The sequence below is a fragment of the Gymnodraco acuticeps genome, unplaced genomic scaffold (genome assembly GCF_902827175.1).
Source record: "Gymnodraco acuticeps unplaced genomic scaffold, fGymAcu1.1, whole genome shotgun sequence".
NCBI classification, from domain to species: domain Eukaryota; kingdom Metazoa; phylum Chordata; class Actinopteri; order Perciformes; family Bathydraconidae; genus Gymnodraco; species Gymnodraco acuticeps.
In genome coordinates, this window is record NW_022991454.1 from 81,578 (window position 1) to 105,277 (window position 23,700).

At 38.9% G+C, this 23,700-nt stretch overlaps 2 protein-coding genes across 2 annotated transcripts; one reads left to right on the top strand and one right to left on the bottom strand.

The window, feature by feature from the left end:
* The first annotated feature begins 810 nt into the window (after positions 1 to 810).
* cdk5rap1 (CDK5 regulatory subunit associated protein 1) lies at positions 811 to 9,526 on the top strand. The gene is made up of 13 exons (XM_034196582.1): positions 811 to 1,784; positions 2,018 to 2,121; positions 2,211 to 2,245; positions 3,451 to 3,551; positions 3,634 to 3,844; positions 4,409 to 4,529; positions 5,430 to 5,660; positions 5,903 to 6,000; positions 6,128 to 6,183; positions 6,646 to 6,776; positions 6,881 to 7,030; positions 8,383 to 8,523; positions 9,273 to 9,526. The coding sequence occupies exons 1-13, from the start codon at positions 1,505 to 1,507 to the stop codon at positions 9,396 to 9,398; spliced, it is 1,785 nt and encodes a 594-aa protein (XP_034052473.1). The 5' UTR covers positions 811 to 1,504; the 3' UTR covers positions 9,399 to 9,526.
* On the bottom strand, positions 9,046 to 20,040 carry LOC117532962 (bactericidal permeability-increasing protein-like). Its single transcript, XM_034196583.1, has 16 exons — positions 19,925 to 20,040; positions 16,861 to 16,968; positions 16,673 to 16,784; positions 16,303 to 16,431; positions 15,091 to 15,246; positions 14,940 to 15,003; positions 14,743 to 14,803; positions 14,568 to 14,659; positions 13,132 to 13,308; positions 12,991 to 13,050; positions 12,227 to 12,394; positions 12,075 to 12,142; positions 11,949 to 11,991; positions 11,805 to 11,868; positions 11,036 to 11,112; positions 9,046 to 10,884 (listed from the first exon to the last, which is right to left on the bottom strand). The coding sequence occupies exons 2-16, from the start codon at positions 16,961 to 16,963 to the stop codon at positions 10,843 to 10,845; spliced, it is 1,416 nt and encodes a 471-aa protein (XP_034052474.1). The 5' UTR covers positions 16,964 to 16,968; positions 19,925 to 20,040; the 3' UTR covers positions 9,046 to 10,842.
* Between the last annotated feature and the right edge of the window lie 3,660 nt (positions 20,041 to 23,700).

Here is a 23,700-nt window from a genome sequence, read left to right on the forward strand (position 1 = left end):
AAAATGAATTTAGTAGTAATTTTGACAGCCATTTCATTATATTATGCATTAAGTGTGTACAACTATTGCCTCTTAATGAAATACAAATACATTGAAACCAGAAAATAAATAGATAAATATATAGTGTCCATTAAAACAATGTTTGGATTTTGTATGAAATAGAAAGAATTCACAGCTATTTAAAAACATTTAAAATAGATTATGTATTTTACATTTTCCTAATGAAAAGACGTTAGTTAAAGGTAGGGTATGGAGAAGCCAGCTCGAGTGTGCAATAATTTGAAAGTAGGCTACACAACCGAAACAAATCTGCCCCTTCCTTCAGACTTCCTTACAGAGCCCCTCCTCCAACACACACGAACGCGCACATGACCAATGAGGGCACGAGATAAATGTGTGCACAGATGGGAGGCTGACAGGCAGGTAGGCCATCCAGTTACTTTAGCCGGCTCAGATGATTGGTCGTGCTTTTTACAGCGCTACGGCTTCCACTGATGACATGTTGTTACGTATTTATTGTCAAAGCATTTAATATATTCATTGCTATCGGGATGTTAAGAGCATTCCATGGAATATAACAAAAAGTGTTTCTGAAGTGAATTACCTACCCTAATGATGTCATTCGGATAGTTTGAGTTTAAGTTAATAACCATTATTATGTATTCCCCTTTGGCCTGAGTTTAGGACCATACATTGAAAAGAAAAGTGTGACATGTTTCTATCACTACTAAGTTTCCAGGAGTTGATTTATTAAAAACTCACTGTGAAGCCTCTGCTGACTTGCGGAACTATGTTTTACGTCAAGAAGTTATTTTAGACGGACCCTGAAGATGGACGTACTTGGGGACATCTTTGGCTAACGGATTCTGGAGATGCAAGATGAGTCTCTGCCTGTACATCCGTCTTTGTTAAACAGGACCGTTTCCTCAACATTTACCATCATTGTTTAACTAAAATGAACTTCAGAATATTAATAAACAGTGTAATAATAAAATTGCCTAAGTAGGAAAATACATTAGTTCCTCCTGACATGACGGCATATCTGTATAATGCAATAACAACAAAAAACATTAACATTGCATCCGTTTTACGCCCGTGCACCTGAATAAAGCCGACTACTATCAAATATAAATGTTATTCATTCAAATCAAGGTAGTTATGCTATACATGTTCATACAAATGTACCTTTTCAACTATTGTTGTAAGTAGAGACACTACATTGTTAACAGCTCAATGTTATTTCCTGGTTGAATAACGACATCTTGGAAATGGCAGATATTCTTCTTGGTACGAAGACATCTTTGGCCACACATGAGAAGTTGAATGACATTTACTCAACTCAGCTAGCACTTACACAGTAATTTATTTAAAAAAATTAAAACTATACATGCAGTAAGCTACTAAATAACGTTAGGAGTAGCTAACTAAACTATATGGTTGTTCAGTCAGAGCTACATCCTACAGTAGCTGCAAAGCTCCTGTCGCTACCATTAGCTAACTGAGCATGGAGTCCCTCAGGAAACCCATGTTTACTATCCTGCAACACTGGAGACCCCACAGAGGTGTTAGACCCAGATATTGTTCTAAATTAGCTAACACTAGTGTCACTTCCAAGGAGACGAAGACAAATATAGATGCGTTCAAGAGTCAGTTATCCTGTGGGCCAAGTTTTCAGGATTTTATCAAAGGAGCCTCAGTGAAGAAGAGCTTTGCTGCAGATGAAGATCTCTTTGATAATCACAGCTATCTGTCTGAGGACCTGGAGATGGGAAACTCAAGGAAAGGTGTGTCTGCATCACCAATGAGTTCATTTTAAATGTTTGGTAATGGTTATGCACATTTTTCCTTTGTATTTTTGTTTTTCCTTGATGTGATTTGCCTATGGTATATGTAAACACATGTGTTGGTATTCTGAACAAAGTGCATCTGTTTAATGAATCCAAAATAAAAAGTATTACAACTAAACGTTAAATGTCTGGTATCATTGTTAAACTGTTTATTTGTGTTCCCATCGCAGTGTATTTTGAGACCTATGGGTGTCAGATGAATGTGAACGACACGGAGATAGCCTGGTCCATCCTGCAGAGGAAGGGATACCTCCGCACAGTGGAGTTAAATGAGGTATTCAAGAGAAATACAACAATTATATAACATTATTATAACACCATTTATGATTACAAGGTTAACTAATTATATTGTTGTGCTTACAGGCAGACGTTGTTCTCCTGGTGACATGCTCCATAAGGTAAGGCGATGTCATGCTCTTAGGAATAACGTGAAACATGCTGTTTTAAATGTTACACTTATGCCTCACTTTAAAAAAAAAAAAGTTATCCTGATAAAAAAAAAACGCCATAAAATGTGATATTTTAGTATTTTTCACTTAGATTCGGTATACTTTATTGATCCCTATTTAGGAATGTTTTTCGTCACAGCGGCATGTAGATAGAAGATTAACAAATAGTAAGTGTAACTGAGTTTAATCCATTAACCAACTTCACTTCTGATGATATCCACCACACATTTGTATGAATTTCAACCCTTTCCATGTCAGTGAGTTAATACAGTGCTTCTCAAACTTTTGTCAGTCATGTTCCCCCTTTGAAACATTTTCTCAGTAATGTACCCCCTGACCGACCCCGAACATTTTTGATCGAAAAAGCCTATATAAATAATTACAATATAGTGATGTTCCCTCAGTGTGTGATTTATTAACTCCTTCGTGCATGAATTACAACAAACTAAGGATATTTTCATTTTATGCATGAAAAAAAATAACGTTTTTATAAAACAGATTTTTCCAAGGACTTTTTCAACTGAAGTAATATATGTTTAACAAACTAATGAACAAAATGATATATTGTGAAAAACTATAAAATACAATACACACATTTGACATGTTTATATGAGGACCCCCTTGGTGGTTCTAGGAATATTTTATATAAAATTGTGTTTTCTATTTAACTTATTGTACTAAGATTATTTTTGTAATCATGCATGGGTTTTTATTAACCTTTCTTTTCTTTAAAAAAAAATAAAATCTCACGTACCCCCTGCAGTACCCCAACGTACCCCTAGGGGTCCGTGTACCCCCATTTGAGAATCACTGAGTTAATATAATGGCAACATTGTTTTGCACATTGGAAAAATAAATCAATTCTATGTACAGTTATTCACGGTCTGGGATATTTCAATTTATGTATTTTTATTGTTGTGAGGAAAACCAGGAAAATGACCCACATTGCAAACTGAAACACAAATCTAGAACTTTTTGGGAATATTCTTGTCCTCTTTTAAGTTCTTAGTGTGGGTATTTTCTCTACACCGTTTATTATCCCTAGTTAGGCTAAGGGTTAACCTGACTAACTAAAATCGGCATTTCAAGGCTTCCATACAACCATTCAAACTAAATACGATTCCTAACTAATTAACCAAATTCTTTCTTAACAGAGAAAAAGCTGAACAAACTATTTGGAACAGACTAAAACAACTAACAGCCATGAAGAAGAGACGGAAAAAGAGCCTCGCTCCAATGAAAATCGGGATTTTAGGTAAGATTGTTGACTGAAATCAAGCCATTTTCACACTCTTACAGAGACTATGAGATATGTAATAATGGCTGTGTTGGTCCAGGCTGCATGGCAGAGAGGCTGAAGACGGAGCTCCTGGAGCGGGAGAAGCTGGTGGACGTCCTTGCCGGTCCAGACGCGTACAGAGACCTCCCCCGCCTGCTGACGGTCGCTGACGGAGGCCAGCAGGCCAGCAACGTGCTGCTGTCCCTCGAGGAGACCTACGCTGACATCATGCCCGTCCACCACACCACGCACGGGAACAGTGCTTTTGTGTGAGTGTTTCCGGAGGATGTCCTTCATATTGCATCTCCAAGCTATCGTGGGAAAGCATTATCTCCTTTCCTTTCGATAAGGATGGTCCAGTGTTTCCTAAATTAGGAGATTATAACGGAAGCATTGAAGCTCCTTTCCTATCATCTAGGATAGATGTTTTATTTGTATTGTTTCTGTTCTGATTTTATGTAAAGCGTCTTTGAGCATTAGGAAAAGCGCTTTAAAAATCCCATTTATTATGATTATTATTATTATTATCATCTACAGAATCCAAACAGCTCTTATCATGGCCGCCACTTAAGTCCTTCTGGGTAATTTCACAAAAACACAATTTGACCGCAACCCGTTACTTCATAATGTTATATATGTGCCTTTTTTTCTTACATTTACATTTTGTGTATGTATGTATATATACTTCATATAAGTATATATATATATATATTTCTTATATATTTTTGAGAAACGGCATTTCTATCTCCCTGTTCGTACCACACTCTCAGAGATATTGATGATAAAGTTGACTTTGACCTCTGATGACTTCCTGTGTGTCTTCCTGCTGGCAGCTCCATCATGCGCGGCTGTGACAACATGTGCACGTACTGCATCGTCCCCTTCACTCGGGGAAGGGAGAGGAGTCGCCCCATCAGCTCCATCCTGGAGGAGGTCCGGATGCTCTCTGACCAGGCAAGTGCTGACAGAACAACCTCTTTATTACAAGTAGACACGCGCTGATAGCAATGCTAGGGCTATTCCACAAACAACAGCACAACCGTGATGTGGAAAGTGCAATATACCAAAGTATTCAATCTGAAAACACAACATTTTGGAGCTTTGGACTTAACATGAAAATAATATTACATTAGCCATCGAGAGTTTTCCTTTATCAGACATTTTATGGCATAATGGTCATTATTTTGTGGGTTAAATTAAGTTAACATCAGGGTAGGTGCACATTTTATAACTTTTTTAATAATCTTTACATTCATCTCAAACACTTAAATGAAAGAGAGGGGTCTTAACATGGATTTACATAACAGAAGAAAGGAGGATCTGAGGTTTGGGACAAAATGTAAACAAATGAAGACCAACAATGGAAAATATAGCTTGAAATGAAGAGCAGTGATTGGTCAACAGAATATGGGACAAGAAGACAGACACTGAGATGTTTGCAGTCCTTCCAGTCTCTTATTATTCCCAGAGCTGCTTTAATTAGTGGATGAATAATCCCATACTAACAGAGATGGCAAAAGTACACACATACTTTACTCGAGTAGAAGTACAGATACTCGTGTTTAAAAATACTCTGGTAAAAGTAGAAGTACTGACTAAACTTCTTTACTCAAGTAAAAGTAAAGAAGTATGGGCTTTGAAATGTACTTAAGTAAAAAGTACCCATAACTACCATCTGTTTTAAAGAGTACCTGACCTAAGTACAGGTATTTGTTTTGAAAATGTAAGAAGCAAAAGTAAAAAGTCGTCAGAAAAAGAAGTAGTGGAGTAAAGTACTTAAGTACAGTAACGAAGTGTTCCACTACTTCCCACCTCTGCATACTAACATGTACATGGTGTGTGTGTTGTCCTCAGGGCGTGAAGGAGGTGACTCTTCTGGGTCAGAACGTGAACAGCTACCGAGACGCGTCAGAGGATCAGCTCTGCAGCTCGGGGGCGACCCGGCTCAGCGAGGGCTTCCAGACCGTCTACAGGAGGAAAGAGGGAGGCCTGCGCTTCTCTGACCTGCTGGACCGAGTGTCCCGCATCGACCCCGACATGAGGGTCAGGTTCACCTCCCCTCACCCCAAAGACTTCCCCGATGAGGTACGTTATCACTCAACTGAACACATTAAAGGTGAATGGGGCTGAACAGCTGATTTTAGAGCCTTTAAATAGTCAAATGAGGAGTTATGTAATGATAACCGTGGGTGAATTAAGGAGAAAAGTACAGATGAGCGTAGATTAAATGTATTAAAGAGGCCCTATTATGCTTTTTGGGGGTTTCCCTTTCCTCTAGTGCTTTATGTAGGGTTGAAGACGTCCTAATGGGCTCTGTGTTTTCAAAGGTTATTCATCTGATTGCGGAGCGAGGGAACATCTGCACACAGATCCACCTCCCGGCTCAGAGCGGCAGCAGCAAGGTCCTCAAAGCAATGCGTCGTGGGTAAGACAACTCAAACTAAATCATCAAAGCTATTCTGTTTGTAAGGTTTCGGGGGAACTCTAACTCTAACCCTTTAAACAAGTCAGGAAGTTGTTTAATAAAATGTATTCTCTTATGAAATACGCAGCTACACTAGAGAGGCCTACCTTGATCTTGTCCAGAACATCAGGAGAATTGTCCCAGGTAAGATATATATAATATATTGTTACTCTAAAGAGGCTCTATTATGTTTTTCGGGTTTTTCCTTTCCTGTATTCAGTGTATTGTATTATGAAGGTTTTGGTGCATGTAAATGGTCTGCAAAGGCTAAACAGTGTTCCCTTTCTCTCCTACACACACTGCCTCAAGCGCCTCCATTGGACTCCTTTATTTACTTTATGAGATTATAAGTAAATTCCATTTGTTACTTACAGCTTTGTTCATTCGTCACACGTCTTTAGGTAACACTATGAGTAATATCTTATGATAACACTAGCCTGACTTCATAAAATACAATTTATTTATTAAATCCCAGCTATCTCCTTCTGTGTGGAGAAGCCCGGCTGATAATGTAACCTAAAGGCCTTTTCTTTCTTATTCTCGTCGTCTTAATAAATGAGTGTGTGGTATGTGTTTAACATGAATGACTGTGTGAATGTGTTTCAGAGGTGAGTCTCAGCAGTGACTTCATCTCAGGGTTCTGTGGTGAAACGGAGGAGGACCACCTGCAGACTCTGTCTCTGATCAGAGAGGTGGGCTACAACGTGGGCTTCCTGTTCGCCTACAGCATGAGGAAGGTCAGTAACGTGCCATTTCACAATGAAATCCAAGCTGTTCTCTTCAGCCGCTCCGTAAATGATCGAGATTGTAACCTTACCGTCCTTGTGGTTTCCTTCCTCAGAAAACGCAGGCCTACCACCGTCTGGAGGATGACGTTCCGGCGGAGGTGAAGCAGCGCAGACTGCAGGAGTGTATCACAGTTTTCAGGGAGGGGGCAACGAGGGTCAACGCTGCTCTGGTGGGCAGCAAACAGCTCGTCCTGGTGGAGGGGGTGAGTACCGCACGCATAACACAGCTTCATAGTTTCTTTAGTTTCTCTTTTCTCACCCGGACGGCACCCTGTTCTTCCTCTTTCAATAATAATAATAATAGCTTAGATTTATATAGCGCCTTTCATGGGACCCAAGGGTGCTTTACAAGAACCCCAACTCAACATTTTTGCATCTCTGGTTCCCTCATCCCAAAGTCCCCCTATCCTGTCAATCTTTGGCTGCATTATATGACAAAGGCATGAAGCCAAAAAAAGACATCTTAAAATAAAAAAATCTTTAATTTGTGAAGATTATCTCGCTAAAGTGTCTTAAATGTTTATTTTCCCATTTTCCCCTTATTTTCTGCAAAAATCTGAAATCTAATGGAAAACTCCCATTGGTTAACTTCCTGGTTGGTCTCCCTGCAGCGGGCTATTAGACAGTTTTCCACAAAGTGAATGGACGTCTGCCAATCAAAGGTTGGGTGGTTTAATCTCCACTAGTACTGCACACATGACACAGCTTCATAGTTTTGTTAATTTCTCTTTTCTTACCCAGAATGCACCCTGTTTTCCCTCTTTCGAGAACCCTAACTCTTCATTTGAAGGAGTGAGTCAGCATTTTTGCACCTCTGGTTCCCTCGTACCAAAGTCCCCCCATCCTTTCTACCTTGGGTGTATATATATATATATATATATATACAGTGGGGCAAAAAAGTATTTAGTCAGCCACCAATTGTGCAAGTTCTCCCACTTAAAAAGATGAGAGAGGCCTGTAATCTTCATCCTAGGTACACTTCAACTATGAGAGACAGAATGGGGGGAAAGAATCCAGAAAATCACATTTTTAATGATTTAATTGGTAAATTCCTCGGTAAAATAAGTATTTGGTCACCTACAAACAAACAAGATTTCTGGCTCTCACAGACCTGTAACTTCTTCTTTAAGAGCCTCCTCTGTCCTCCACTTGTTAACTGTATTAATGGCACCTGTTTGAACTCGTTATCAGTATAAAAGACACCTGTCCACAACCTCAAACAGTCACACTCCAAACTCCACTATGGCCAAGACCAAAGAGCTGTCAAAGGACACCAGAAACAAAATTGTAGACCTTTAAAATCAAGGGAACCAGAGCGATGGTAATTTATAGGTTAGCCGTCAGAAATACGTTTCCCTGCAGCTCTCTCTTAGATTTCCACAAATTAAATGAGCGTCTACCAATCAGAGTGACAGCGGTTTGATCACCAGCTCTTACTAGCATTGATATTTGCCAAACTGCTCACCATAGATGGAAGTACTTGACCTGTACCTCATAACTGGGTTACCATAGAATAACTAAGCTCTTCTTTGCTCTCCACTTTCTGTTCATGCAGGAGAGTAAAAGATCTGCCAATGATCTGAGTGGGAGAACTGATGGAAACACCAAAGTCATTTTCCCCAAAGAGGAAGTTGCTGTTCAGTCTGCAGAATCCAACAGAGCACCAATCAGCGCTGGAGACTACGTGCTGGTGGAGGTACAGATACATCTTATACACATGTTTACCTTTACTTCAAAATAGAGACTGATCGATATTTATTACAGATATACTGGTACATGCCAGAGATGCATTTGTCACTTTAGTATTTCCATCAGAAAGCACTTTTAGGTGTATTTGAAACAATAACATGTCCCACTCACTGGCTGTAATCAGTATATCCAAATGATGTAATAACCAAATGAAAAAGCTCTTATTTTTCCAATCAACTTCTCGATTTTTATCACGATTTGAAAACATTTGAATTACAATCGGGTGGCTAATGATTTGTCGTTTGATCCCTGTCAATTCCCAACACATTCACAGTCCCAAAGAGGCAGGTTTACAGATGTATCTTCAGTCATGATTATTTAATATTATAGAGAAACACTTCAAGATTCCACGTGTGATTTGTGTTTATGAAAAAAAAAAAGTTCTATTGCTATCTCCCTTCAAACCCATGTCACTGTCAGGCTGTACTTCAAAGATCGGGAACATTTACCTAAAGATGGAGATGAAAACTTTTGGTTTGAAATCATTTCTTTATTTATCCTAAAATGAAAAATACACAGGTGTTCCAGTGTTTAATACAATCATGTATTATCATGAATTCTGCTACTGCTGTAACAAACCAACCATTATAAACAAGCTTAAGCATGCTAAGATTAAATAATTAAATATTTTAAGGCATTATCTGGTTCATTCATCATTCAATCACTCACTCTTCATGGTTTGTGTCTCTGATATAGATTTTGTCGGCCAACTCCCAGAGCTTGAGAGGCCGAGCCCTCAGTCACAGCTCCCTGAGAGAGACGGTGAAGAACTACGATGAACATGTGTCCTCAAACACAACCATGACCGAAACAGGCCCATGATGGAAACCACTGGAAAGATGGGGGAGCTAGAGCACCGCCATATTTTCTTGGAAGACACACTGTGGCTGTTTTTCATGGACTCTTGGACTGCTGTGATGAGCTATTAAAACTGCAATATGTTATTTAAACTGTCAGTACTAAGTGTGTTTATTTACATATTGAACTGACGACTCTCTAATACAGCTATTATATTTGGAAAAACTAGAGCAGTGTCTTTATTCAGAAATAATGACACATTCTTGTGAGCGGATTAATGTAGGAACTATTTTCTTCTACTATTTCAACCTAACTTCACGCATCATCGATTGAGCACCAGCTTCTTGTCCATGAGTCGATGCAAGCTTCGTTAATCACATTGGCACGTTTAATTTGGTAGAAAGAAAATAATTCCGACAACAAACTGCTCACAATGTCTGTGGATTATGTTAAGTGACTGGGTCTCGGTTTCTGGAGAGAGACATTGTGCTGGTGAGTTTTATTCAAATGTATTTTATTGGGGCTTTGAGCAGAACAAACTAACTCCTGTAAAGTGTGTTTATATTCAAGGGAAGGCAGACTTACTTACCGTCCACACGGTAGTTTATGCGCTAGGCTAATGCTAATGCTAATAATGCAATGCGAGGATAATAAAATGGCGGCTTCACAAACGTTTTTGGGAGTTTGGCGGGGCGTGCTTTGCAATCCGCCCAGCCAATCAGACATAGGAACCTTTTTCTCCCACGAAAGTCCCTGCTCTCTAGCAGGGACTGAAAAGGGGGTAAAAAGGTTCTCATTAACTAATTTAGTTCCCGGGGCTTTTTGGTGTGAACGCAAATATATCGTAGTTCTGGTGAACTAAAAAGTACTCCGGTGTGAACGCGGCTAAAGTGAATGGGAAGCGTCTCCGTTGAAGCATGCGACGTTGCCATGTGGACCTCCCCTCCGAAATCTCCATAAACAGTAACTCACACCAAAACATATTTAGATTGAAAAATTGCATTAAAGCTAAAAGAAAACAATGTACTTTTGTGTGAACCGTCCCTTAAGAATCTAAAACTGGTTTGGATAATGTAAATGATAACGCTTGTTTAGCACAAACTACTGTTACCTAGTTTTTGTTAATAATAATTGTTTTCCTACGGCTCTCAAATCTGCTACAGAAAAGTCATGCATCGGCACATTTGAAGCATCACTCTGTGAGATACAGAATCAGAAACCTTTGAGTCATACATTTTTCATAAAGTTGGCAGCAGAGAGTTTTGTTTAAAAAACATGATCGTGGTGACAACTGTTAACAGACTGTTCTACATTGTACATAAGATTTATATTTAAAAGAAAAATAGTATGAACACCTGAGTTGATATCCGAGGCAAACAGGTGATCAGCATTTGACGGTAATATTTCTACATGATGAACTGGGATTGTGTCTTCATGGTGCAGAATTGGAAGCTTCCAGAAATGGCACTCAACCCGTGAACTGAACATCGGTCCCAATCATCACGTGGTCCTAGAGAGAAATAAACCAAAATTAAGAACAGCTTAAAAATCAAATAATTCAGTTGATTGTCTGGATATTTAAGATGTTTTCTTCCGAGTTATTGGCCCTCGTAAAAATCCATGTCATATAATAAATACAGCTTTATAGGAAACAGTCTGACCTTCAGGACCAGCAGCTGAGTGTTCACCAGCTTCATCTTTCCAAGTGTCGGAAGAGGGTATCCTTTTGCAAGTTGAGCTATGAAGCAAAAATGCAGACATTTAGAAAAACTAGTCCCAAAAATCTAATGTGGAAAACATGGTCATGATATAATAGCAGAAGTGTTATATTAGGTGTTAAGTGTATAGGACATTTCATGCATTAAATGCAGATTCAATTGCTTAAAAAAGGAAAATGCAACACATAAGATTTAACTGAAAAAGGGGGATAAGTTATGACTTTAAAACTGGTTCAATATCATTTATATGAAAAGATAAAAAATACACACTAGCAATATGCAACACGATTAAATACATATGAATAATAGATAAACATTTTTTAAATGGGCAACAAAGTGTGCCTTTCTGTCTTTTATAGAATGCCAGAGGGACCTGTAATGTAAAATAGAAAATGAAACGTTACTCCACTCTACATTTTACCTATATGTATGTGTTTTTTAAATGTTTATAATTTAGTTTATTATAAATGTCAGTATTTTTTACTATTCCTGAAATAATTATTTAAGTCACAATTTAAAATAAAATGCAATTTTCTCTCGATTTTCAAATGAAAATGGCATTTTAATTTTGTTTCTGAGGACTTAACCTGCAGTACAGTGGACAATATTACAATTCAAAGAGCAAAACAGTGTCACAGTCTATTGCATTCACATTTCAATCTGTCAGTCTTCTCATCAAGGCGGGTCTTAGTAGTTCATAAAGAGTACTCACCATTCATTCTAGGTATCACCACGAAATTGAGGACCGTTTGGAAGATGCTGTTGAGGGTACCGACCTGCAGGTCAGAGTTAGGGTTCGTTAGTTATGTTGGTACTGAATGTGCACACTGTGACTCGTGTTAGAATGAGTTCTCACCTGAAAGTCTCCGACATAGCTCGTCCCCAGGGTCAGATCCATTCTGTGCAAATGAGGCAAATTAAACGGTCATGCTCGTCTTCACAAAGACCTTTTGGCCCCTTTTTCAAGTTTTTAGTTACTCACTTGTTTAGGGTGACAGCTCCGGCCAACCTCGTTCCACTGACAAACACTCGGGCGCTGACACTGGAGACCTGTAAAGACAATATAGTGAGACAGTTCCCAACGTAGAACCAAACAAATGGCTTTTTATTTATCACACCAGCTGTGTAACCTACCAAGTTCAGGACAAAGAGAGGCGTAAGTGTGGCGTTGGGTTGGATAGCGTAAGCTGTCACTGAGGCAAAGCTCTGAACTGTCGCGTTGTTGGGTTCAAACGTGATGACTGGAGCTTTCGCCATCTTCACCAGAAGTTTCATCATCAGACCTGGGAAACGCTTGGCAATCTGAAAAAGAAGATATATAGCTGACAAAAACACTAATAAACTGGTGCAGAGTCCTTAAGCATTTTACCACTTCTAGTTTCCCCGTCTTTACTTTTGCATTTTTGGACCGGTTAGATGCCTGAAATAAGGTCTGTGTTTAACTCAAGCTGAGGAAATGTTTACGTTTTATTCTTTGACGAATTACGTCAGCAAATACCCCACTCATGAATGTCCAAAGCTTCTATGAGACATACAACGGTAGATGCTAACAAGTGTCTGAATAAGCGATAAACGTAAGTGCGCCTTTAGCTTTGCGGTGGTGATGCGCAGCCAATTTTGTATTTAGCCTAAAGTTCGTTTTTTACTTCCAGTGATTACAATTATGCTTCAAAAATCATAAATGTGGTGTTAATATGTGGAGATTATCCTGTTGAACAGAACATGTAAGAATCATAAACGTGAGTTTGCCACAAATCCTATTTTCTGCAATATACTCAAATCCAATGGAAAAATCCCATTATGATTCTAACTTCCGCTTCGGCCTACATAAATATGTAATCCCTGCACCAATCTATAAAGACAATGCTTTGTATCAAATGAGTAGAATCTGTTTTCACCTGCGGGATGAAAACTCCAAACGTTCGGGTGTTGAGTCGGATGGGAGAGATTTTTGGGATCTGTTGAGAGTCAGAAAGGTTGAATATCATTGTGACGTCATGTAAGAACATTGATGAGTGAATCAGGAGGATTCAGCTCACCATGTCATCAGTGATGTACAGGCTGAGGGCTCCAGCTGTGTTGTAGACGAAGGCCGCAGATTCGATGGTGAAGGAGGAAACGCCGATGTACAACATGTTGTTGATCTGGGGCGGCAGGGAAAAGACTGCGGGGGAAAAGGGAGGCTCCTGATGCTTCCCGATGTTGTAGAATTCACCCTAAAAGACAAAGAAACAGAACATTTGCAACGCAACCATGACTGTCTATTTCTTAATAACCAAACTGCAGAGGTGGGAAGCAGTGGAGTACAGCCCCACCTAGTGTCAACAGAAAGTATTACAAATAATGATTACAAAAAAATGCAAAAAATAAATTATAAAATATATTTTAAGATCATGTTTAATCATCTGATTCGTCTGTACATTGCTGTTTTAGTATGTGTTCTTCTAATTAGTGTCTACAGTGTGTGCCTATTGAGCTGTTTAGAGCCATGTGGGACAAAACCCGATCCTGCCCCTCCCTCTCACTGTCTAAGTGAACGGTGACTGTAAAAACTACACTGCGCATGCTCAGAGTATTTTTCTATTTAATGTGTGTGGCAAAAAATAATGACCATAGGGGCAGAGAGCTGCCTTCCCCACCATACGTCATCTCACATTGGCTGTAAGTACGTGTGCCGCGAAAAGTGTGGTGTGTGAAGAGGAGACGAGAGAGGAGAGTGACGCATCCTAAAACCAGGAAGTAAGCTGCGCATGGCTTCCCTCGACAAAAAAGCAATGAGATTTCTCCATAGGATTTTAGAAAATAGCTCAAAATAAGATCTGTGGGAAACGTAGCTGTTAGATAAATGCACGTTTTGTTCAGCTGGATAATATCCACATGTCTAGCCTACTTTTATAATTTTCGAATCATAAATCTATTGATTAGATTAGATTTATGATAGACTTTTGAAACTACAAGAACATAAGGAGGACTTTTACAAAAAAGTAATAGAGATTTTTGTCCAGAGGTATAGGCAAATGGACTTCATCTTCAAGTCAAGGTAAGACCGCAATTTTATTGAAAATTGGATCTTACTTGAACTGTCTGTTTAAATTAATCGAAGAATCAGACAAAAAAAGCTTTTGAAAATAATATTATATTTTGATTTAGGTCAAAATATAGTATAGTAAGTAAAGGATGTGTGTACTTTTGCCATCTCTGCCAAGCTGAGGCTCCAGTACAGAAGCCCTAAGAAGCAAGGGGAGGCTGTGGCTCAGTGGGATTGTGCGCTGAATTTAGTGTGCTGAACTTTGAATCACGGGATAGCAAGTTCGAGTCCCACTGCAGTCACCATGTCGTTGTGACCCTGAGACACTTCACCCCAAATTGCTCCTGTGGGGATTGCCCGCAGTACTGAATGTATGTAAGTCGCTTTGGATAAAAGCATCTAACAAGTAACAAGTGAGCAAACAAAAGCATCGGGATGGTTTCTCACCTTCAAGCCAAAGTCAATGGAGGTTTTTGACACTGCAGGCGATGCCACCATGGAATATTCAATCTCTGCAAACTTGTCCACCTTGGCTAGAACTGCATAAAGACAGAAAGTCTCTCACATATTCAGCATCAATGAAACATACACATAGATATTTGACATGAAGATAATGTTTTACCATTGAGAGTTTTCAAATTGTTGTTCAAATCAGATACTGCATTGGCCACCAGAGGGCAGATCTGCAACAAAAATTCCAAAACACAATACATTTGCACAGTGATTTCTGAATGGAGAACATATTCTTAAAATAACCCAACGTGGATAAAGTGCAGTTTGGAAACCAACTAGTGTCTGTAAAGCTAAAGCAGTCCTCACCTTTTTCTGCATTGCCTTTCGTATCGCACTACTAATGGATTTCTTGAAGAGATTGTACAACCAGCTGAAATGAAAAACAGGAAATATGGCAGCACGAAAATAAAATAAAATTGTATTCTTTCAAATCGGTTCAAAAGTTGTTTCTTCTTACCTGGCTCCACCCCTAAAACGGACGCTCATCTTGCCAACATTGGCTCCACAGTCGATACTACTAACCGCAGGTCGGCCTGTCGGATCAGTCTTGATAGAGAGACTTGTACTGAAACTGATGTCATCGCCGTTCAACTTAAAAGAGCCACTGTCCTTTCTGTTGAGAGAGGGGTGGGGATAGGGTTAGGGGTATATAGGTCCCCAAATATTTTACTTTAAAGGTCCTCTATTATACTGTTTTTCATCAATATATTATAGTTCTCAGATATATACAAAACAGGTCTCTGAAGTGTTTGGCTCCAAACACCAAACAGATCATTGCAGCATTACCCATAATCCCCTCTGTTTCAGCCCTGTTTCCAAAGTGCTGATTCTCTGTCTGTTACTTGAGATGAAAATAAGGAGCCCCTCCCCACGCCCCTCTGAGAGACATTTGGTTAAAAATAACTCAATGGTGCTCTAGGAGGAGATTCAGGTGATAAAGTGTGTGTGTGGGGGGGGGGGGGGGGTTACCTTGGTTGGTGATTGGCTAATGGTTACACAAGCCAAAAAAATCGTTATGACATAATAAGGCGCCCAAAATTGGATCAGCTCATTTTCAGACAGGTTTTTATAGAAATGGGTCAGGACAAAAAGAGAGAGAATCTTTGTTCCTGAAACTTTCAGAGTCTCTTTCCACAGAGGGGACACATGTTGATGTAGAAGAGACATGAAGAAGAGGGGACACATGTTGATGTAGAAGAGACATGAAGAAGAGGGGACACATGTTGATGTAGAAGAGACATGAAGAAGAGGGGACACATGTTGATGTAGAAGAGACATGAAGAAGAGGGGACACATGTTGATGTAGAAGAGACATGAAGAAGAGGGGACACATGTTGATGTAGAAGAGACATGAAGAAGAGGGGACACATGTTGATGTAGAAGAGACATGAAGAAGAGGGGACACATGTTGATGTAGAAGAGACCTGAAGAAGAGGGGACACATGTTGATGTAGAAGAGACATGAAGAAGAGGGGACACATGTTGATGTAGAAGAGACGTGAAGAAGAGGGGACACATGTTGATGTAGAAGAGACATGAAGAAGAGGGGACACATGTTGATGTAGAAGAGACATGAAGAAGAGGGGACACATGTTTATATAGAAAATACATGAACAAGTGGACTTTGCATAGTAGGTGACCTTAAAGGAAGAAATCTGTTCTCACTTACACAAAGCGGTACTTGACCCGCCAGTTTCCATTCAAACGGAAGTTAGCGTTGACAATGGACAGTTTGGGACCGGTCCCTGGCACCAGATCCAGCGTAGCCGTTGGCAATCCCACATCCACCATGTTCATACTGATAAAGACAACATGAAAGTTCATTTTCAGTTTCATATTTGTATTTTGTGTCTCTAATGTTTCCATGCCTTAAGCACGAATGCGAGAGAAACTCCCTCTAGACTACTTTGGGATTTAAGCCTTTGCAGACCATTTACATGCACACAAACATAACACATTACAGAAAAGGGAAAACCCCACAAATCGTCTTTAAGTATCCAATTTAAGAATTGACGGTGATGAATGCACTGCTTTCTTACTTTTTCAGGCTGTACTTGACCTTGCCGATGGACACCCTCACTTTCCCTGACACATCATCAAGTTTGATGGTTTTGAGTTTCTGCAAGATCGAAGCTACTGCCAGTTGTCTGCCTAGGGAAATCAAGGGAAATTGATGATTACATCTCGGGAGAAATCAGCGATTTAAAACTAAAAGTACAAACCTTACCATATTCAATGCCTTTAGCTGTTAGCTTGACCTTTACTCCAGGGTTGGTGCTTGTGGTCAAAGGGATTAAAGCCACCAGAGATAGGCACCAGCACAGAAACATCTTGACTGTTGGGAGGAAAAAGGACAGGATCATCAGCACAACTTTTATTTATTTGTTCTCAAGATATGTTGACATGTTTATTTGTTCCGCAAATGATGTTTGGGAATCAACCAATCAAGGCTTCCTCTTCTAGATGAATGCCTTGTGATACTCGTTTCTTATGTATTGTTATAATCCATAACCATCATAACTTTACACATCAGTGGCTTCCAGGGAATCTGGAGAACCACAGAACGGCCGGTCGTCAAGGGCCGTTGACGGCCGGCAATTAAAAAAAAAAGGTTTAACGTTATCATTTAAATTGCGCTGACGGCCGACAGAGGGCAACAGCGGCCGCTAATGCAGTTGTGTGGTTCTTATGTCAAATAATCACAGACGAAGAAGAAAAAAGACCGGCCACATGAAGAGAAGGGAATTAGACGCCGCGGCAGACAGGGAGAATGAAAAAACATGGATACAAATCAAAGAAAACGAAAAGAAAAAGGTGGGCCGAGAAGGCAAGAGAAATAAAGGTGAAGTCACTCGCAGGTGAAGCATAGAAATGTCGCAAATTGACAGACCTTTTTGGCAGCAGCGCTGCTACAAGCACTATCATCAGCAGCTTAAAACAAGTGCAAGATGATGAAGAGAATGATGTGGGCGCGAGTTCAGATATACAGCCAGCCTCCTGCGTTCATGATGAGGGACAGAGTTGAGCTGCTGGAAGAACCAGCTCAACTGGCATGTATACAAGTGCAGGGCAAGAACAAGAGGTGGGTGAGAATTATCCCTTGAACTCAGTGGCGTTTTCTCCTGGAGGCCAAGGGAAGCCAGGCCCTGAATTTTTGAATTGTAGTTATAATATCAATAAATAAATAAAAACACTTAGTTTAGTTTCGGTAATTATTCTGCCGGCCCGTCTCTCCCCCATTCTCTTTGAGTATTTTTACAAAGAGTGAAACAAACAGCGCCCCTCTAGATGTTATGGTGAAACAGTAGATTGCACTCTCTGTTGCGAGAGGAGGCCAGCCGAAATTGACTTCCCTTGGTGAAAGAAAATTGAGGGATTGACCAATCAGATGAGGCGCACGTCATGCCTCACAATCCAATCAAATCGCATCAACTTAAGTTCGTACTGTAACTGTCATCACTGCCCTTAAAAAGTAGCAAGCAACTGAAGCAAGTGCAATTATGGAGGGTGGAGATTTGGAGTATTTCATCAAAAATAATTTTACTAAACTTCCGCTACAGCAGCAACTACAAATTAAATCTGATGACAGGCCAATGATCAAACTGGAGCTGTGTACAGAGAGGAAAAAAGGAGTGAATCGGACGTAAAACTTTAAATAATAAACAGCGGATTTCTAACATTTGACATTTCATGTGGCAAAAAGGTCGTTGACGAACATTTTTGTATATTGAAAATAAACAAAACATAAGTGAATGTGCCTAAAGGGGAAGCCACCAGGGGCGGACTGGGACTAAAATTCAGCCCTGGAAACTGACCCAGTCCGCCCCTGGTGGCTTCCCCTTTAGGCACATTCACTTATGTTTTGTTTATTTTCAATATACAAAAATGTTCGTCAACGACCTTTTTTACATGACTAAGACGAGACGATGACGAGCTAAAAATAGATTCTTGAGAATAAAAACTACGACTAAATGTATATTTTGTTTTCGTTAACGAGACGAGACGGGACTAAAATGTAGGATATATTCCCCCAATTGTCCGTCTTGTCTGTCAAAATGCATCTTACGTTTCTATCATTATTTCCGCTCTCTTCACTCCAGAAGAGCGATCTCCCACAGGCATGTCTCTCTGTGTACTAACAGACACGCTGCAGCGGCACACAGAGATCTGCCGGGACGGATGGCTCGTCTGCGGCACTAAAACATTTTGTGTTTTCGCGTAAGGCACGAGTAGTCTGTCCAAACAGCATCATATTCAGTCGGAGAAATGCCACTGATCCACTGAGCCACATCCTCCCATATTATTGATCATTAAAGTGTTCTCAAAGCTGGTAAAGGTGCAGCTAGTTTGAATGACTTTGTATACTGCAGGGTAGCTTGTGAATTTACTCCAGGTGGAACTAAAGTCTGATTTAAGACTTGATTATGTTTCACATCATTCATCCACATCTGTAAAGTAACTAAAGGTAGGCTATTCAATAAATGTAGTGGAGTAAAAGTACATCATTTACATCTGAACTGTAGTGGAGTAGAAGTAGGCCTACTAAGGAGCAAAATACTTAAATACTCCAGTAAAGTACAAGGACCGTAACATTTTATTCAAGTACAGTACAATATAATAACATAATTATATATATTTTATTTATAACTTATATAACTGAATTAGTTTAAAGAGAGAAAACATTTTGACTAAAAGTTGACTGAAATGTAAAGATTTTTCATCGACTAAAACTGCACAAAAACGTTTTGAGTTTCGTCGACTAAAACTATGAAGGATAAAAAGGACTAAAATGTGACTAACACTAATAACCATTTTCGTCTAAAGACCACGACTAAATCAAAAATAGCTGCCAAAATTAACACCGTGAGGATCAGAAGTCTGGTGCAAGACAAAGTGTGCTTTTAATAACCAAAGTGTATCTGAAAACAGGTTAAAGAGGCTGCTTATTAAAAAGACAATCATATTAAAAAACATGAATTATATTTGACTGTAACAGATTAGCACTTACTTCCAAAGGTAGTTTTGTAGGGAAGTAATATTGAATGTCAATGCATATCCTAAAATGCAATTTTTTTTCGAATATGCAGCCTCTTAACACTCTTTATCTGTAATCACTGCAATTGAGGCAGAAGAAGAAACCGACATGTTTCATAATACAAGAATCATCTACCTGATGTGAAGAAGGATTTCTAGACACTACAATTCAAGGCTCCTTCACATATTGAAGTTAACTCAGAACGAACATAAGAAGGTTTTCTTATCTTTACATATAAACAGATATAAGCTCTTACCCGAAGCAGTAGTCTGTCAGGTTTCTCCTGATGTGTGAGTCTCACTGCAAACAAGGCAGAGTGAAAGAGGAAGGGAGGCAAGGTCTGTAATTCACTTATCCAATCAGAAACTAAACTATGGCAGGGGACTAACCCACATGAAGCAACATTAACACATGTTGGTTTTCCCGCTGCTTCACTGTGCTAATCTTTTACCACCTGACATATTACAAAATACTAACAGTGTTCTTATGTTAGTGTTGCAATATGATATCTCAATTATTGACTCAGAATGTTACTCTGAAGCAAATTGCAAAACTGTGTGCAACAACCAGCATTTATTTAGTTTTAGGAAACAAGAGGTGGAAGAAGTACTCAGATTATTTACGTAAAAGTAGCAATACTACAGTCTAAACATACTCAGTTAACATAAAACTCCTGCATTCAAAACTTTACTTAAGTAAAAGTAAACAAGTATGACCGAAATGTACCAAAAGTAAAAGCACTTCTTATGCAGAATGGCCCAATTAGGCATCAAATATTTAAAATGATTGTATTATACAGCCTGTTCTCCTCCAAAAAACTACCAAATAGGTTGATTGTTCAGCAGCTTATTACGACCTATAGTCAGGTTTTAAAGTTTAGCACCTACAGTGGTCGTGTAAGAAACAACAATTTGCGGCATATGGGCTGATAATCCCGTTGATTGAAAACTTTCCGGTGGGTCGTATATTCACAAATAACCCTCTCTGGAAAGTCCTAAATTGTAGGATAGTTTGGCATTAAAATCCTTTTGGAATAGATTTCTAGCAAGAAGTGTATATTGTACTTTTAGAATCTACGCCCAGCGGATGTGTAGGATCTATAGTTTGATAGATATTACGAAGATGATTTGAGGTCTCGCCAGGAGAACGTCAATATACTACGTCTTCCCCCTATTCATTTCTATTGACCAGTGCCCATGTAAAGTTAGCGTCAACCCTCACGGAGTGAAAACAGTATTTCCGGTCTCTAAGTTTTCATAGTAAAACCGGAAGTATTCCCCTCACTGTCAAATGATTGTACAGTGATATCTGCAGTACTCATCCACTAAAAACATCAGTTTATCCTTGCTAATTACACAACATTGATTGGTTTAAATTGGGTACAATGCTTTTGTTTTTTCCCCTTCGATTAGGAGAAACAAACAGGATTGAAACTAGTCCCCCCCTCCCAGAACTACACATGTTGGCTATGTGTGTGTTTCGCAACATGTTCTATGGCACGTCTCTACTGGGAATTGTAGTTTTAAAAGACGTTTTCGTATTTCCCATAAATAGAAGTTGAACTGTGTACTGTGTACATCCCTTGAGGTTTAGGGGATGGGAAAGACATTGGTGTTATCACATTTAAAACATATAATTAATAAATGGGTGATAATAACACAATATTACTATTAACTTTATTGTGAAATTAAAACAGAACGGTAAAGAAGAATACAGTTTCAGTCTCTCGATTTGAATCTTATGCATTGTACCATGAACCTGAATACACCTGTAACAGTCAACTGCCTGAGGAGTTGGAAAGGTAGTTTCTGAAGATGTTACAAATAACACACAGCTTACAATGCCATCATAACTTTTTATTATTAGTGTAGGACACTTATGTATGTATAACATCTGAATATGTGTAGTTTTATTTATGTTTTCACATAATTGTATAAGATATTGCTATATTATTTCACATATTGTAGTTCTACACATTAATATCTGATTTGAAAACATCACAGACAGAAAGGTATATCCGTCATTTAATGGTAAGCTATTGAAATTCTGATTCTTTAGATGTGTCTCCCATCACCCAAAACCCCAGACTATTCTCTCAACTCAGTATTTACATTCTTATATTCAAAGAAAATCAGTAATATATTTAAAACTACAAGTCCCTGTCTATCAGCTGTGCACCGTTATGGTGTAAATACAGCCTATCTGCCAATTGGATCAAATATAAAAGTCAGCCGAATTAATGTTGATACTTCAAGGAGACGTATTGTGTGAAGAGAAATTGAAGATGTTGTTTAGTTGCTGATATATTTATGATCCACGTCACATATTCAGTTTCGGTGGCAGTTCTTCCAGTTTGTCCAAAGGTCTTCTAATCAGGGCTCTATAAATAAAGAACTACTGCAGATGTGTCATATTTAATGCAGCCGAACCGTGTATTACAATGCCGTTATGTGATGACTTCCAAAGAGAAAAGCAAGCACACTCGGAATAAAGTATTTTTTTATTTTTTCTATTTATGTTTTCGGATTTCATATCGCATAAACACCATATCCCAAACGTGCATTGCAGCTAAAACATCCAATCACCGAGCTTCAACGATAGCTGAGGATTATGGGTAGTTCGATGTTTTAGCCTATCAAAACCTCTGAAAAAAGAAATGTGTCTCTCAGAATCGAAAGGGAAAAACCTATGGGATAAACTAACGTTTTTTAGTGGATGAGTATTGCAGATATCACTGTAAAATCATTTGACAGTGAGGGGAATACGGTTTTATTATGAAAACTTTGAGACCGGAAACACTGTTTTCACCCCGTGAGGGTTGACGCTAACTTTACATGGACGCTGCTGTCAATATAAATGAATAGGGGGAAAGACGTAGTATATACACGTTCTCCTGGCGAGACCTCAAATAATCTTCGTAATATCTATCAAACTTTAGATCCTACACATCCACTGGATGTAGATTTTAAAAGTACAATATAGACTTCTCGCTAGAAACGTAATCAAAAAGCATTATAATGGCCACGATATCCTACAATTTAGGATTTTCCAGAGAGGGTTATTTGTGAATGTACGACCCACCGGAGCGTTTGCAGTCAACGGGAGCACGAGAGTTCGATAACTTTAAAACGTGATTATAGGTCTGAATGAACTGGTGAACAATCGACCTATTTGGTCGTAGGAGTTGGAGGATTTGTTGCAGCGGTATTATAACTATTGATGCGTTCATTTGTGCGTCACTTCAATGTTGCGCTGAGTAAACATGTGGTTGATTTGAATCACTAGATGATTTTTTTTTTTTACCTGCTGCAAACCAAATCTACCTGTGGGTAGATATAAATAAGTTGAATCTGATATAGTTTATAGGTTTGGTGCCAACATATTTGTCTCATGTGTAGGCTTAGTTTCAACGTCAATTTCCCGTAAAGAAAGAGGAACACATAAATCAGCCGAACTGGCCAATAGCAAACAGGAATCATGATGATGAAAAGGGAACAAAGCAATGAGCTGCGTATTAATCACACTTGTGCTAACGTGTACTGTGGAGAGTGTGGTGTAATGTTAGAAACTTCACTTGTTGTTATGTGTTTCCAGTATTTGGTTTCAAGAGATTTCACGTAGTGCAAAAAGCTCTGAAAAAAAATGCAACTATATAATATTTATTGGACATTTTAAGATACAGTCATCCAAAAATATAAGTTGTACACACGACTTCCCTGTAGATGTATGTCCTTTTATTATTATTGTTTAGGCAAGGCAAGGCAAGTTTATTTATATAGCACCTTTCAACACAAGGCAATTCAAGGTGCTTTACAAAAATGCAAGACATTCAGACAAAGGCATTTAAAAACAGTAAAAGATAATAAAAGAAACATTAAAAGAAAAAATACATGAATAAAAAGTTACAGTGCAGTTTAAGATATGAATAGTTCACACAGAAGTTCCACTTTACTGATGAACACAACGGCTCAGTTTCAATTAAAAGCAGCGACAAAAAGAAAAGTCTTCAGCTTGGATTTAAAAGTAGTCAGA

Excerpts from the sequence above, each read along its gene's own strand:
- cdk5rap1 (XM_034196582.1), top strand. The coding sequence starts at position 1,505 with ATGGAGTCCCTCAGGAAACCCATGTTTACTATCCTGCAACACTGGAGA. Across the intron at positions 2,122-2,210 it reads GCACAGTGGAGTTAAATGAG|GCAGACGTTGTTCTCCTGGT; the intron begins GTATTCAAGAGA and ends TTGTGCTTACAG. Across the intron at positions 4,530-5,429 it reads TCCGGATGCTCTCTGACCAG|GGCGTGAAGGAGGTGACTCT; the intron begins GCAAGTGCTGAC and ends TGTTGTCCTCAG.
- LOC117532962 (XM_034196583.1), bottom strand. The coding sequence starts at position 16,963 with ATGTTTCTGTGCTGGTGCCTATCTCTGGTGGCTTTAATCCCTTTGACC. Across the intron at positions 14,804-14,939 it reads GAAAGGCAATGCAGAAAAAG|ATCTGCCCTCTGGTGGCCAA; the intron begins GTGAGGACTGCT and ends TTTTTGTTGCAG. Across the intron at positions 10,885-11,035 it reads CTCAGCTGCTGGTCCTGAAG|GACCACGTGATGATTGGGAC; the intron begins GTCAGACTGTTT and ends ATTTCTCTCTAG.